This window comes from Lissotriton vulgaris, chromosome 9 (genome assembly GCF_964263255.1).
Source record: "Lissotriton vulgaris chromosome 9, aLisVul1.2, whole genome shotgun sequence".
NCBI classification, from domain to species: domain Eukaryota; kingdom Metazoa; phylum Chordata; class Amphibia; order Caudata; family Salamandridae; genus Lissotriton; species Lissotriton vulgaris.
Window position 1 is genome coordinate 134,588,844 of NC_141697.1, and position 15,424 is coordinate 134,604,267.

The following is a 15,424-nucleotide window of genomic DNA, read 5'->3' on the forward strand; positions in this document are numbered from 1 at the left end:
TCTCCAGGTGGGAGGGCACAGAGCCCCAAGGAAGAGGAGGACCAGGTGTGGAGAAGCCCACCTCAGCCTCCTGTCCAGCCGCCGGATACAGGTCTGGGACTGGTGGGTCAGTGCCAGAGTGTCAGACCTGACTTGACAAGAGAGAGAGTGGACAAAGGGTGCCAAGCACCTGGGGCTACTGCCCTCCACCCTCTGATGCCACAGGGATTTAGGAGCCATGAGAGGCATGAGGCCTGGGTCTCATCCGTGATCACTGTTGGTGGTCACTGTGGCTTGCTGTCTGTCTGTTGGGACACACCTGTGAGTAAATTATGGTTAGGTGCTACACAGGTGGTGTCCACAGGTGAGAAGGGTTCCACATGGATTGGCATAGTGGACCCTGAGAGTATGGATAGAGTGATACAACTGGGTTTAGGACGGCGTAGAACAGGACTGCCCTGCTGTTTGGGCCAGGTTCCGTGTTCTATCGCCTTAAGCAGGGAATCCCATTGAGGTATCGTTAGGTCTACCCTGGCTTTAGGCTGGAAGGGGGTTGTGTTGGAACTGGCCCTTCTTGCAGGGTCATCCCAAACTTTTTGCTTCTTCCTCCCTTATTTTTCCTGACCAGTGGCTGTTGGCAATTAGACTCTGCGCACTTTACCACTTCTGATCAGTGCTAAAGTGCATATGCTCTCCGTGTAAATTGTTATGATGATTGGATATACATGATTGGCATATTTGTATCACCAAGAAGTCCCTAGTAAAGTGCACTGGGTGTCCCAGGGCTGGTGATGACAAATGCTACTAGTGGGCCTGCTCTATGTACGACAGGGGAAACCCATTAAACCAAACGGTACCTGGGTAATATAGACTCAAATAAAAAAATTGGTACCTCGGTATACAATATGTATTCTATTTTGCAATCATAAGGAATAAAAATGAAGTACTCCCTATATTAGTGTTTGTATCACTATCACCACACTAAAGTTTATATTATCTCTTTTGTGTTAGTCTCCTATCTCATCATGACCCATGGACACATTGACTGTTGTTACGGAATACTTTTTCTTTTTTCTTTTCTTCTTTCTGTCAAATAAACAAGTTTATATATCTCTCATTTTTCATTTTCAAAACACATTTGTATATATACTTGATTGGCATATTTGTATCACCAAGAAGTCCCTAGTAAAGTGCACTGGGTGTCCCAGGGCTGGTGATGACAAATGCTACTAGTGGGCCTGCAGCACTGATTGGGCCCCCCACATGAGTAGCCCTAAAATGGTGTCTCAGGCCTGCCACCGCAGTGCCTGTGTGCAGTCTAGGACTTGCCGTGTCCTCCTGGTCAGTGTCCCCACTGACCAGGCCTAACCCTTCCATTTTTGTGCACATCAGTCACCCCTATGGAAGGCCCAAGGAACCCCTCTGGGCAGGGTGCAGTGTATGTAAAAGGTAGAGCATGTACTAGTGCAGCTGACATGCTCTGGTAGTGAATTACAGCCATTTTTATTTTTCACAATTGTAAGGCTATCTTGCTCCATAGATTAACATGGGGGATGCTGGCTACAGTGGCTTCCAGCATTTCTTCCCATAGGAACAAGATAGGACATAAGTATCTAGTATCCCTGAACTCAGAATTTAATAACACATCTTTTAGGAAAGGTTGTTTTTAAATCCTGTGTTTGAGAACAGCACTTTTAGAAAGTTGATGTTCTCTTGTCTGACCCTTCTGTGTGCCTTAGCCTGTTTGTGTATTGACTGTCTGGTTTGAGAGTGACAGGGGCTGGGGATTCCCCAGGAGGCTGGCTGAGTCAGCCCTAGGCTGAATAACTGCATTTGCACCTTGAGTGGCGGGAGGAGTTAGCACCTGGGCCTGAATAGGGCTGTGCCTGCCTGCCACAATGCTGGCTCCACCTCCTGCTGGGCGGCTGACGACCATGCCCCTCACTCTGAAAGGAAAGGAGAAGCCAGGCAAACAAAGTGCTCAAGCAACACCCAGAACTGGTTCAGACCGGGCTCAGGGCCCACTTGCACAAAGAGAACAAAGATTTTCAGGGGTATAAGTACAGGACCCCTGACAACAGAAAATTAGATCATCCTGGAATCAAGAAGGAACCTCTGCCAAGGAGAAAGCTGAATCTGAAGAAGGAAGACGGTCTTGCTGTTGCTCTGCTGGACTGACCTGTTGCTTTGCTGCCAAGGAGAGGGGGAGGGACTTTGCTGTTGTGCTGTGTCCCCTTGCTTGAAGGAATCTCCAAGGGCCTGAGAAGAGCTGGCTCCCTGTTCTGAAGTCCCAGGAACAAAAGGACTTCACCCCCAACTTCCCTGAACTCTGCTGAGAGAGTTCTGTCCTTCCTAGAGTGCTTGATCCAGTTGTGGTGAGAAAACTACACTGGGTGTGGGCTTTCCACAGTAAGGTCAAGCCTCTTTAGCACTACAAAACGACACAAAAGCCAGTACTGTGACTTCTATTTAGCTTCAGTTTCCTACGCGCAAAGAATGAAACTAAGTGCGGATTGACAACAAATTTGACAGATTAAATCACTTTTTTATTTTTATGAAAGTTTTTTTGATAAGTTCGTTGGTCAAAGTTCACCAAGGATACAAAACAATTAGCAAAAAACAAACCATACACTGTACAATATTCATAAAAATTAAATTTTCATAAAAATACACATCTGAAAGAAACACGTTAGTGTTAGATTCCTTACCTTAGAATAACCCCAGGCGTCAGTCTGGATCCGGAAACTTTTGCGTAGCAGTACCCCTGCGCGTCGGTAGGCGTCGTCTGCAGGCGTCCCCTGCGGCTCCGTCGTTGGCGTCGTGCGCCGTGATGACGTCGCTGGAGTATATAGACGCCACCTCCGCGCGCTGACGTCAGTTCTTCTTTTTTCCGCGCCAGTTAGCGCAGATCCGAAGAGCAGTACTCCGGTCTTTTGATCAAAGTTTTGAATCTTTTGATAAATCTTCTTACGGTGCCGGTAAGATGCCTGGTTTTAAGAACTGTGATGACTGCGACTGCACGATGTCGGTCACGGACCATCACCGCCTCTGTCTCCGGTGCCTGGGCCCCGACCACGACGTGGACGCCTGTGTCGATTGCTGGGCCTTGACGAAGAAAGCTAGGCGGGAGAGGTCCCGCAATCTACTCGAGCTGCGGGTGTCAGCACCGCGTCGAGAGAGGTCCCGGTCCGGCCAGAGGTCGAGGGAGCGGTCGCGGAGCCGTCACGAACGCTCCGGAAGTCATCACCATTCCTCTGGTTCCTCAGGTAGGAAGCACAAGAAGTCAGGGCGTCGTCATCGTACCCCCGACTCCCCCCCCCCCCCCCCCCCGGACGCTCGCGCGATGCGGCCGGGGGTTCGGGTAGCCCCACCCCCGCGGCTCCGCATGAGCTGCCGGCGCGGCCTGCTCCATACCCTACGGTCCCTGAGCAAGGCGCGTCGCCCGAGGAGATAGAGGAGGTCCTCATGGCCATGAGGAAGCTATCTTCTCCGACGGGGCCTACGGCGCCTTTGGGCCCAGTGCCTTCGTCCGAGGGCCCTAGCGGGTCGGGTGCTCATGCCTCGACGCAGTCGGGTGCTCCGACGCCACCGACGGCTCCGGTCCCGGCGCCGCAGGGGCCTTCAGGGTCGACACCGGCTGGCCAGCCGACCTCCCCGGCGCCGCTTCCGTCGGGGCTGCCCCCGACGCAGTCTCCGTACGACGCCGGTCCTCCGGCGCCGGCTCCGAGCGGCGCGCCCCCATACCCTCCCCGAATCCGGTCACGGAGCCGAACCGGCGTCGCACGACGCCGATGGGGCCTGTGAACCCCCGAGGAGCCGGTCTACTATGTTGATCCCGAATATGATGAGGAGGCAGATTACGGAGAGGATTGGGAGGGGTCTGAGGACCCTCTGACACGTGAATGTCAGTACACTGCGGACTGGGCAGGTGACTTGGGTGACGCCAGTGGTCTAGACGACTCCCCTAACCCTGGCTTTGTCTCGCCTCCTACCGTGGCTTCGGAGGAGGGGGCTGCTTATTCAGTGGTGTTGATGAGGGCTGCCAAGGCCTTAAACCTTGAGCTCCCCGTCGCCGCCGCGAGGACTAACATCCTCACTGAGGTCCTCAAACCGCAGTCATGCCCACAGGAGCCACTGCTGCCGTTCAACGAGGCCTTGTCTGACGTTCTTTTGGGCATGTGGTCCAGGCCCGCTTCAGGTTCGCCTGTTGATAGGAACGTGGCCAGACGCCACCGTCCGTGTTCGGATGACCCCAAGTTTCTGTCCACCCATCCCACCCCTGAGAGTCTGGTGATCCAGGCCTCCACTTCCCAATTCGCATTCCCGTCGGCCCCGCCCGACAGGGAATCAAAGAGGTACGACCAGTATGGCAAAAAGGTCTTCTCGTCCCTCAGTCTGGGACTGCGGTCTTGCAACACCGCGTGCCTCTTGGGCCGCTACACCCACTCTCTATGGGACACGGTCGCGGAATTGCTGCCGGAATGCCCACCGGAGGTAAGGGCAAAGCTCGGCAAGGCTATGATTGAAGGCCGAGACGCAGCAAAATACTCCATTAGGCGTGGTCTTGATACGACCGACTCGCTGGGCAGAGCGATCTCCACGACGGTGGCGATTCGTCGCCACGCCTGGCTGAGATTCGCCAACTTCTCTGCAGATGTCCAGAATGCTTTGATGGACATGCCGTTTGATGGCTGTCGCCTGTTTGGTGACAAAGCAGACCACGCGCTGGAGCGCTTCAAGGACTCCAGGGTCACGGCCAATTCCTTGGGTCTTTCGACCCAGCGCCAGCAAACTGGTTCGTTTCGCTCCTTTCGTGGCCAAGGAAGGGGCGGTCCCACACGTGCTGCCAGCCACGCGCCGCAACAAACTTATCAACGCGGTGGCGGCCATGGAAACCGCTGTGGAGGCGGTCGGGGACAACTGCGAGGTCAGGCCACAACTCCCCCCGCAGCATCCGCCACAAAATCCTCCTAGTCCGTGCTTTCAGGCCCATGTGACGCCAGTGGGTGGCAGGGTTCGCCATCACCACTCCCACTGGCGCACCATTACCTCGGACAGGTGGGTGCTGCAGATCGTCCCAAGGGGCTACTCCCTCCCCTTCGAGACCACTCCTCCAGCCATGCCACCGCAGAACCACCGTGTGTCGGGGGACCACTTGGCACTTCTGAAGGAGGAAGTTACGGCCCTCTTGGCCAAGGGGGCCATCGAGCGCGTTCCTGGGCCAGAAGTAGGGCGTGGTTGCTATTCCCACTACTTTCTGGTACCCAAGAAGGACAAGGGGGGCCTACGTCCTATCTTGGACCTAAGGAACGTCAACTGCTTCCTCCAGAAGGAGAAGTTCAAGATGTTGACTTTGGCTTAGGTCTTGGCTGCTCTCGACCCGCAAGACTGGATGGTAGCGTTGGACTTGCAGGATGCATATTTTCACATCCCCGTCCTGCCGGGCCACCGGCGTTACCTGCGGTTCACGGTAGGCCAAGAGCACTTTCAGTTTAGCGTGCTCCCCTTCGGCCTTACCAGCGCCCCACGGGTGTTCACAAAGGTGATGGCGGTGGTCGCAGCCCATCTGCGCAGGTAGGGGTTTCAGTCTTCCCCTACCTAGACGACTGGTTGTTGAAGGTGGGCTCGCCCCAGACAGTCGTCCACCACCTCCAGATGACGGCAGACCTCCTGCACGAGCTGGGGTTTTCGATCAATGTGCCGAAATCACACCTGTGTCCCTCTCAAAAGCTCCTTTTCATCGGAGCAGTTCTCGACTCGACGCAGTTTCGGGTTTATCCTCCGGACCGGCGAGTCCAGGATATACAGGCTTTGATTCCCATCTTCCAGCCGTTATCCCGGGTTTCGGTCAGGTTGACGCTGAGGCTGCTGGGGCTGATGGCTTCCTGCATCCTTCTGGTGCATCACGCCCGGTGGCGGATGCGGGCTCTGCAGTGGGACCTGAAGTTTCAGTGGGCCCAGCATCAGGGCAACTTGTCCGACGATGTCTTGATCTCGGAGGGCACTGCGAGACAACTGCAGTGGTGGCTTACGGACCGCGATTGGGTCAGAGGCATATCCCTCTCCCTTCCCCAACCGGAGCACGTTGTTGTGACGGACGCGTCCCTCCAGGGCTGGGGAGGCCACCTGGGAGAGGCGTAGATCAGAGGCATCTGGTCTCCGGCGGAGTCCCGGCTCCATATAAATTTGTTGGAGCTACGGGCGATTCGTCTTGCACTGAAGGCATTCCTCCCTGTTGTCAGCGGGAGTGTGGTGCAGGTGTTCACGGACAACACCACCGCCATGTGGTACTGCAACAAACAGGGCGGGGTGGGGTTGTGGACCCTTTGCCAGGAGGCTCTGCGTCTCTGGCAGTGGCTGGAACATCAGGGGGTGACCCTGGTAGTTCAACACCTGGCGGGATCTCTGAACGCCAGGGCGGACGAACTCAGCCGTCGGTGCTCGATGGATCACGAATGGCGTCTGAACTCGGACGTGGTGCAAGGCCTCTTTCTGCGATGGGGAGAGCCTTGGTTAGATCTATTTGCCACAGAAGAGAGCGCGCAATGTCATCAGTTCTGCGTGTTGGAGTTTCCAAGATGGCACTCGCACGGCGACGCCTTTCGGCGCGAGTGGAGTTGCGGTCTGTTATACGCCTTTCCGCCTATACCACTTCTGCCCAGAGTGCTGAAGAAGATCAGGCGCGACCGGGCCCAAGTCATCCTTGTGGCTCCGGACTGGGCTCGAAGGTACTGGTATCCCGAGCTACTCAGCATGTCAGTCGGTCCCCCGATCCGCCTGCCCCTTCAGGAGGACCTTCTGCCGTTGCTCTGCTCATTTTCAAGCACTGCACTCGTGCTTGAGGCGGCATCCACCTTGCGGGAGCGAGCAGCAGCGCGCCACAAGTGCAGTGCTTGAAATGTGAAGACTGCACGCGCCCGCACCACTTCCGAAAACAGCTGCTGCTTGTTTACTTTGTTTAACGTTGTCTGCTCCCCACCACTTACATTGTCACGGAACAAGCTCGCCAACTGGTGTGGGCCTCGCTTTCCGTGCACCTGACACGCGTGCTTGCAGAACATTAAGTAACTTCTTCGTACTTCACCACTAAATACGTGAGAAGAAAAGAGTCATCAGAGATGGCTGCTGGGATTCTGTTTACTTTGAACGTCCGACGTGAGGTTGGGCGTGACCCCATTCTTGGAATACAAGCTGCGTGCTAAGGAGACATGCTGACACAAGACGTGCCGCCGTGGGAAACATGTACTCTCTTACTAATGGCATTATATGTTTCAAAGGCTTTATAAAGCAGAATAAATACCATACTTTGTTTCCATTTCCATGAAACCGAATATACTCCGCAGTCGGGCTGAATGAGGGAGGGAGGGAGGGAGGGGGGGGGGAGGGAGAAGGGCAGTGGGGATTGGGATGGCGGCAAGTCAAAATCCACAGCAGGAGACTGCAGATTTGGTACAACGTGTGGCCATGTTTAATTGCCCTGCAATACAATTCTGCTCTCTAGCAGCTGCCGCCAACACCCCTGAATGGTTTTTATTAATCTAATTGCACATTGTCACTGGACTTAATAATAAACACATGGAAAACAGTAGACATAATAGTCTTCAGCGTACAGTTACTGCACCCCAAAAATCAAACTTTGCTACAACAAGCAGGGCTTTAAATGGGATGAAAAATCTGGGGGATCTCTGAAGGAGGCATGTCCGATGCAGTTAAGGGCGTGGCTTAAAATGGGTAAGCTAAAAACCCGTGCTTAGCATAGTTTCTCACTCTGAGAAAGTGCCATCTTTCTTGCATTGGTATGCCCCCACTTTTTGCTGAACAGCTGATGTGCTTTGACTGAGTGTGCCCCTGCCGAACCAGGTACCCAAGGCCTGTGTTCCTTCCCTAAAACTGTGTTGAAACTAAGACCCAATTAGCCTCTCTGGCCACCTGCCAGCCCCTAGTAAATGGTACCCTAGGTACTCTGGGCATGGTGACCAGAGAAGACTCCTAAGGGCTGCAGCACGTATTGTGCCACCCTTAGGGGCCCTGTACCAGGACACCCACACACTGCCTTTGCAGTGTTTAAGTACAGAACTAAACCGAGTCGACATGGCACACATCCCTGTGTGCCATGCCCACAAACCCACTGCCCTGGCATACATCAGTCACCCCTCTAGCTGGGTGCCCTATGCCAGTGGTGTGGGCACAGGTGCATGAGCCCTGTGCTCCTACAGTACCCAGGGCCATTCCTGGGCACTGTAAGTGCAGTAATGCCATTAAGAGTATATGGTGCTTGGAGGTTGTCATTACAAACTCCACAACACCATAATGGCTACACTGAAGACTGACAAGTTTGATACCAAACTTCTCAGCACATTAAACCCACACTGATGCCAGTGTGGGATTTAATGTAAAATGCACCACAGAGAGCATCTTAGAGATGCCCTGTAGGAGAGTAGGGTCTGCTACTTTTTGCTCTGATATACTGGTTTCTCGACTTTAGTGTGGCCGTGGGCCTGCTATAATCAGCTGTTCTCTCTCTAAATTCATACCATGTACTTTAGGTACATACCTAATTGGGTATTGGGTCACCTGTGTGAGCTCCTGTATAGTGTACCATAGGTACCCAGGGCATAGGTGCATCCAAGGCCTACCTGGGACTGCAGCATGTATTATGCCACCCCTGGCTGGCCATCCACATTGACACAACTGGCTGATCACTACTCAGCTGGGGCAAGGTCGTGTAATCACCCCTTGCTTAAGTATAGTATCCCTATACCTACCATCACATATAGACACATATATACCTATAAGTCACTATTATGGCAGGCCTTGACAATCCTGAAGGCAGAGTGCTTAGTTTTATGTGAGATGGTGCTCTAGCATGAGCTGAGCCTGTCTGCAGCTTTCGGAACCATGTCCTTATAGCTGCTCTATGATATAGCCAAACCATATTCTCTTAAATGCATTATAATCCTCGCGTTTAATGCTAACTTTGGTTTGGCTTTATCAAAACATGTCGTGTAAGGTGTCATATGATTTGGAATACTACCCCCCGCCAGTCCTGAATCTAGGATCCAGTCCTGGAATAACAAAAGTAATCAACTGAATTTGTGTAGAAAAACCCATTGAGCTCAATGCTAAATTGTGTTTAGAATTGTGTTGCCTATGTAACCCCTGTACCTAAGTTATTACCTTACTGCAAAGTAATTATCTGAGATCACTCATAAATCAGAAAAGTATATTTTGATACCTGTTGGTTCTAAAAACAGCTATATCTTTTGATCTAAAAACAATTGGCCTTGAGTTCAATCCTTGAGTGTGTGAAACCTTTTGCTGATTGAGTGTGTACAACAAATGCTTTACACTGTCCTCCGGTACTGCCTTACTGCTCGACCAAGCTACCACTTTGGAGAGTAAGGTCAGCTTTGACTTTAACCTCTGTTATACCTCTGGGGTTTGTGGTCTCTATACATACTGTACCTTACTTTGGTCCAGTATATATAGAGCCACTTTCTCACAGTCGCCTAACAGGACTTTTGCTGCTTCTGTGATTGAATCCAGCTACATAATCAGTGCATGAAATGGAAAAATATAAGTGCAGGTACTCTATACCAGAGTACCTGCTTGTTTCTGAGAAGTGCTGGTAATCTCCAATTAAAAGTATAGCATTTCTTTTGAGAAGTGCTGGTACTCTCCATGTCAAAATAAACAAGCATTGGCATAGCCAATAGGTCTCGTTTGTGGGACCTTATAAGTAGTTATGCAGCACAATATCCTTGGTGCAACAAAATAACCGTTGCATGGCTGAACACTTATAAGGTCCCAAAGGCGAGACCTATTGGCTATGCCAATGCTTGTTAAAGTTTTCTGTTTTGAAAAGCAAATACAGGGTTAATAGTTTTCTATCCTTTGTGGGTTACCACCTACATTTCCTACCATGTATAAATGGTTTGCAGATCACAAACTGCCTAATTATCCTAAGGTCGTTTTGCGATCCCATTTGCAAATGAGCAGTTTGTAATGCAACCTGTTGTTACATAGGTCGAATCAGAAATTAACCCCATTGTAGGAAAGTGGGTTTCTGTTCCAGTAACACCTCACCCCCCCCCCCCCCCCCCCCCCACACACACACACTTTTTGCCATACTACTGATGCACTTTTACTTTGTGTTCCCTGGGTCCCTCCAATTAGGTTCCCAGGGCCTGTGTTCTTTCGCCAAAACAAACTCAATTGGCATCTCTGGCCACAGGTCAGCCCCTGGTAAATGGTACCACGGGTACCCAGGGCACTGTGACCAGAGAAGGCCTCTAAGCTTCAGCACTTCTTGTGCCACCCTTAAAGGTCCTGTACCACTGCACTCACACAGTGCCTTTGCAGGCTTCATGTTTTAGAGCAGAACAAAGTGATGAGTCGACATGGCACACATCCCTGTGTGCCATGCCTACAGCCCACAGCCCACTGCCCTGGCATAGATCAGTCACCCCTCTAGATGGGTGCCCTATACTAGTGGTGAGGGTACAGGTGCGTGAGCCCTGTACCACTACAGTGTCTAAGTCCATTCTTAGACATTGTAAGTGCAGTCCTGCCATTAAGAGTATAATGTGCTGGGAGTTTGTCATTATGAACTCCACAGCACCATAATGGCTACACTGATAACTGAGAAGTTTGGTAGCAAACTTCTGAGCAGATTAATCCCACACGGATGCCAATGTGGGATTTAATGTAAAATGCACATAGAGGGCATCTCAGAGATGCCCCCTGAAAAGGAACCCACCTCTAGTGTCCCGACTGAGTGGCTGCTTAGGCTGCCATCAACATACATGTTTCTGGACCCCTAGGTCGAGAGCCTGCTGCTCTCAGGGGCCTGAAACAATGCACATCCTGGGACGAGGTGCCAAGTGCCCTCCCCCAGGATGGGCAAGGTTCACAAAGGGGAAGCTTTAAAGGAATGCCGCCATTGTGGGCTTCCTCAGACCACCTGCTGCTTTCAGCAACTGGTCCCTACTGTCCCTACAGCAAGAAAAATAGCAGAACAGCCGGCCCAAGAGTATGACGCGCAATGACTTGGCCCCAGCCCTACAGGCCTGTCTCCCCTCGAACCTGCATCTGCGAAATCCCAGTGTGTCGTGCAGCCAGCAACCTCAAAAACCCTGGAGGACCTACCTGCCTTCACTTCCAAAGACTGCTTCTCCTGTGAACACCGGATTTGTTCAACTGCAACCACTTTCAGCAGCCGGAGACCGCTAATCCGGCCCACTCTGCACCCGCCGAACCCGGCCTGAGCTCGAGTGGAAAAAATCCACGAGGAGGTCACCCCGACAAATCCTGACCCGAGATCCTTCCCCTGGTCTGCCTCAAGCCTCCAGCCGACGCCTGTAGTCTAAATCCAGAAGGCCCCACTAACCGCGACCCGGAGCTGGTAAGAAGATCCGACCCCAAAAGGCACCCATGCAGCAGACACCCCACGGCCTTGTGTGTCCAAATCGTCTAAGCCTAACTAACACCTAACTTCCCAACTTTCCTCTTGAAGATTTGGCTGCACCCTGAAGTCCTTCGTCTCCCTGCCTGCAGTGCTTTTGCACACCGGACCTTCTCCATTAAAACAGGGTGCCCGACGTCGAAACAGCACTCTGCCCACGGCCGCCTCAGTGCCGCTGACGGTGCACCTTTTGTGCTACTTTGTTTCCCCATTTGCCCTGACTTTAACTCTAGGAGCTCTGCTTTCAGCCACCAACCGGAGGCCCCCTATCCCCCATTGGATAACATTCGGCCTCATCACTCTGTACCCCGCCGCCCTAGTGCCGCTGAGGTTGTAACAAGAGTGCATCACTGACCCTGGGAGACCCCGGAGTCTAACCCCAGAACCTTCACTCCCACAGTTGATAACTTACCTGTGAACCGATAACTGTTTTTCCTCCTTAAGTTAACACTGCCACATTTTCTAAGTGTGGAGTTTTGAAATCTAAATATATTCTGTAAAAATCACACGAATAACCAAAACTTATTTACTTGCTTGTTTGCAGGAAATGTCCCAGTGCTGAATCTAGGTTAGTCTGAGTTAGAAATGTAACGTAAAAAGTAACTTACCTGTAATTTACTGAAAAAGCCTACTCATTTCAATGTACTGTATTTGCTAAGTGTTGCAACCTACTGCATCACCTGTAAATCAAACAAAGTACAATTTCTATTGTATTTTCAAACTCTTCTATATTCAGCAACTTATTACTGTAAAGTATATAATGCTTACCTGTGCAAGGCTTGCTTGGTTCTAAAAACCACAATATATATTTTTAAACAAAAACAATTGGCCTAGAGTTCAGTTCTTGAGTGTGTGAATTCATTTGTTGGCGGAGTGTGTACATCAAATGCTTAACAATGTCCTCTGATACTGCCTTACTGCTCGACCACTCTACCACAAATACAGAGTAAGGTTCTATCTAACTTTAACCTCTGTCTACCTCTGGGGTCACCTGCACTCTATACACACTATACCTCATTCTGGTATAGTATATATAGAGCGAATTTCCTACACCCATTAATCCCCAAAGTGACAGCTTATGCAAGAGGTTGGAGTTATGTAATACAAATCGGCAGGAAAAAAGGTTTTAGTTTGTCAACCATAATAAAAACAAATGTTTCATGTTATGCAGTTGTAATTGGATAATACCATAGGTCTTTGTTTCTTTATGAATCCTTTGCTCTTCTTTCTACACATGTATTAGCCCCATAGATATGCTTTCTTTCACCCTAGCAGATGTATTCTTCTTGCCAACCATTTATTTAATTAATGCACAGTTCATGTGGGTACAATCATGTCTTGTATTTTTCAGCATTTTGATGGATTATAGATACATATATTCAATGAAGTCTTCTTTCTCATATTTCCTTTTTCCAGATGTTGGCAGATAAGAAAACAGTTCTTAAACAAGGTGGCAAGAAAGTATCTGTCAGCAATTTAAAGGTATAAGACAAACCCTGGTTTTATTCACAAATTATGACTTGGCTTAACTGTATCATAGGTATGACCTTCCATCTCGTACTAAGTTGCTTTTCTCTGCCCTCTTTTTTCCATAGAAAAATGGAAACAGTGTGCCACTTTTTAGCCCAGTGCCTGCAAGGAACAGACATTCTATTATTGGGACACCAGCCAGACAAAGACGCTCTCCACGCACCTCAGGAAATCTTGTAAATTTGAGCCTCGTAACTGAGAAAGCCACTTTCAAACCTTCCGTCTTGTCATCATCCAAAATGAATGTCCGGTATGATATTCAAGTTTAGTTATTAGCAAAGTATACTTTTTTCCAGGTGTTTTTTTTTTTTGGTAGAACAGTATTTTTCATAGTAAGGCTCCTGTGGGACTTTAAGTAGCTTAGGTTATAGTAAGCCTCTCGGCATGATGATCCTTAAAACCCCATGATTTGTATAAAAATCCAAATACCCATCAATATTTCACTTTCTGTTTAGATAAATATACAGCATCCAACAACTATGCAGTTGATCATTGTATTGATTATTTACTTGTGTTAACACATTTTTACAACACATGGTATTTTTGGTTGTTTTTTCTTTTCACGGATGGTGTTTTTCTTTTTCTCAATGGTCTCTTTGTGATTTGTCTTTTTCCATTACTACTTCCTTGAGCAGTGGCGGCTCCTCCCTAAAGCGGACTACAAACAGCGGTTTCCGCCTCCTTCGGTAGTAAATCCACATCTTGTGACATCAGCTCCACCTCCTCGCTCTAGACCACCACCGCTAGTCATTCGCCCGGATCCTGTGACTTTGCCCCCTATACAGTCTTCTGATGAAGAAGAGGAAGCAGTAGGTGAAGATGAAGAAGGTCAACAGGAGGAGCGAGAAATAGCGGATGACGAGTGGAATAACTGTCATCGAACGTCTGGCATCCTCAGACCAGGCACAGGCCTAGGCACAGGCACACCCCCAGAAGATATCGGGGGTTTCACAATGTTGTAGAGAGCAGCGGCAAGATTCAAAATAGAGATGACCACGCAACCTCAGAATTGCTTCCTATATGACTTTAAAGAGCCATTCAAGAAGGCGGTTCGGTCAATCCCTATTATTGAATACATCTGGGACCAGGAGGTAAAAATAATGAAAAACCCCTCATCTTTACTACCAGTGCCGACCAGACTGGATAAGAAGTATAGGGCTCCGGACAAGGCTCCGGCATGCCTTAAAGGCCATACCAAACCGGACTCCGTTATTACCCAATCCGCGCAACGGAAATCCAATAACCCAGCCGCTGCGCTGACTGCTCCTCCGGATAAGGAAGGCCGTAAACTGGATAACATCGGGAAAAGGTTCTCGTCGATGTCGGTCCTTACTGTCAGAGCGGCAAACTCACTTGCGCTCCTAGGGCGTTGCAATCGCCAGATGTGGGCAGATGTTGCCCCATATCTAGGCACACTACCAGAGGAGCAGAATGAAGAGGTAAAGAAGATCCTCCTTGAAGGAGAGCGGTCCGCCTCGGAAATTATTGACGTGGCGATGGATATCACCTCTACAGGATTTGGCAGCTGGCGGGGGCAGCGGTCCTTAGGCGCCAGGGCTGGCTGAAAGCTACATCTTTCCGGCCTAAAGTACAGGCCAAAGTACTGGACATGCCATTTGACGGAGAGCTGCTCTTTGGGGAGCATATTGATGAGATGCTGCAGGGTATCAAGAAAGATACGGAGACCGCAAATGCCCTGGGTACCCTCCAGTACAAAAATACTTCCTTTCGGGGCTCCAGAGGAAGAGGCCAGCAGACTAGAGGTGGCTATCAGGGATACAAATCCTCCTTTTGCTCGTCCCAGCAATACAAGCCTCAATACTAACAGAGGCAGCAACAAGGCCAGTCCTCGTTCAATAAGTCTTCCTTTCGCGGAAGAGGAGGAAAGAAAGAGTCCGCCAGAAGGCAATGACTTCTTTTTCCAACAGGCCTCCACTTCATCTCCACATTACGTAGTTGGAGGGAAAATTTCCAACTTCTTCCACAATTGGCAAAAAATAACGACGGATCGTTGGGTTCTCCAGCTGGTTCGGTCAGACTCTGGAGTTTGTGGAAACGCCTCCTCCGAACCCCCCACGTCCCATGCAGCACAAGAATCTGCATCTCCTTCAAGCGGAACTCTCACTAATGCTCCAGAAAGGAGCCATAGAGAGAGTTCCCAGAGGTCAGGGGGGGAAAGGATTCTATTCCCGGTTCTTCCTAATACGGAAAAAGGAGAAGAAATGGAGACCTATATTTGATCTAAGGAGCCTCAACGGATATCTCAAAAAAAATAATTGTTCCGTATGGTATCCATTCAGGAGGTGTTACAGCTACTCAATTCCAAAGATTTCTTGGTGTCCTTAGACCTCCAGGACACCTATTTTCACATACTCATCCACAAAAGTCACCGCCAATACCTAAGGTTTGCAGTGGCAGGCAGACATTACCAATTCAGAGTGTTGCCATTCG

General features: G+C 50.2%; 1 protein-coding gene across 2 annotated transcripts in view; it reads left to right on the forward strand.

Moving 5' to 3' along the window:
• Nucleotides 1–15,424, forward strand: part of NUSAP1 (nucleolar and spindle associated protein 1) — a 240,467-nt gene that overhangs the window by 149,191 nt on the left and 75,852 nt on the right. For both annotated transcript variants that reach the window (XM_086937197.1, XM_086937195.1), the window contains 2 exons: nucleotides 12,860–12,925; nucleotides 13,039–13,223. In XM_086937197.1, the coding sequence (XP_086793323.1) occupies nucleotides 12,860–12,925; nucleotides 13,039–13,223 (251 nt within the window). The remainder of the gene's footprint in view (nucleotides 1–12,859; nucleotides 12,926–13,038; nucleotides 13,224–15,424) is intronic.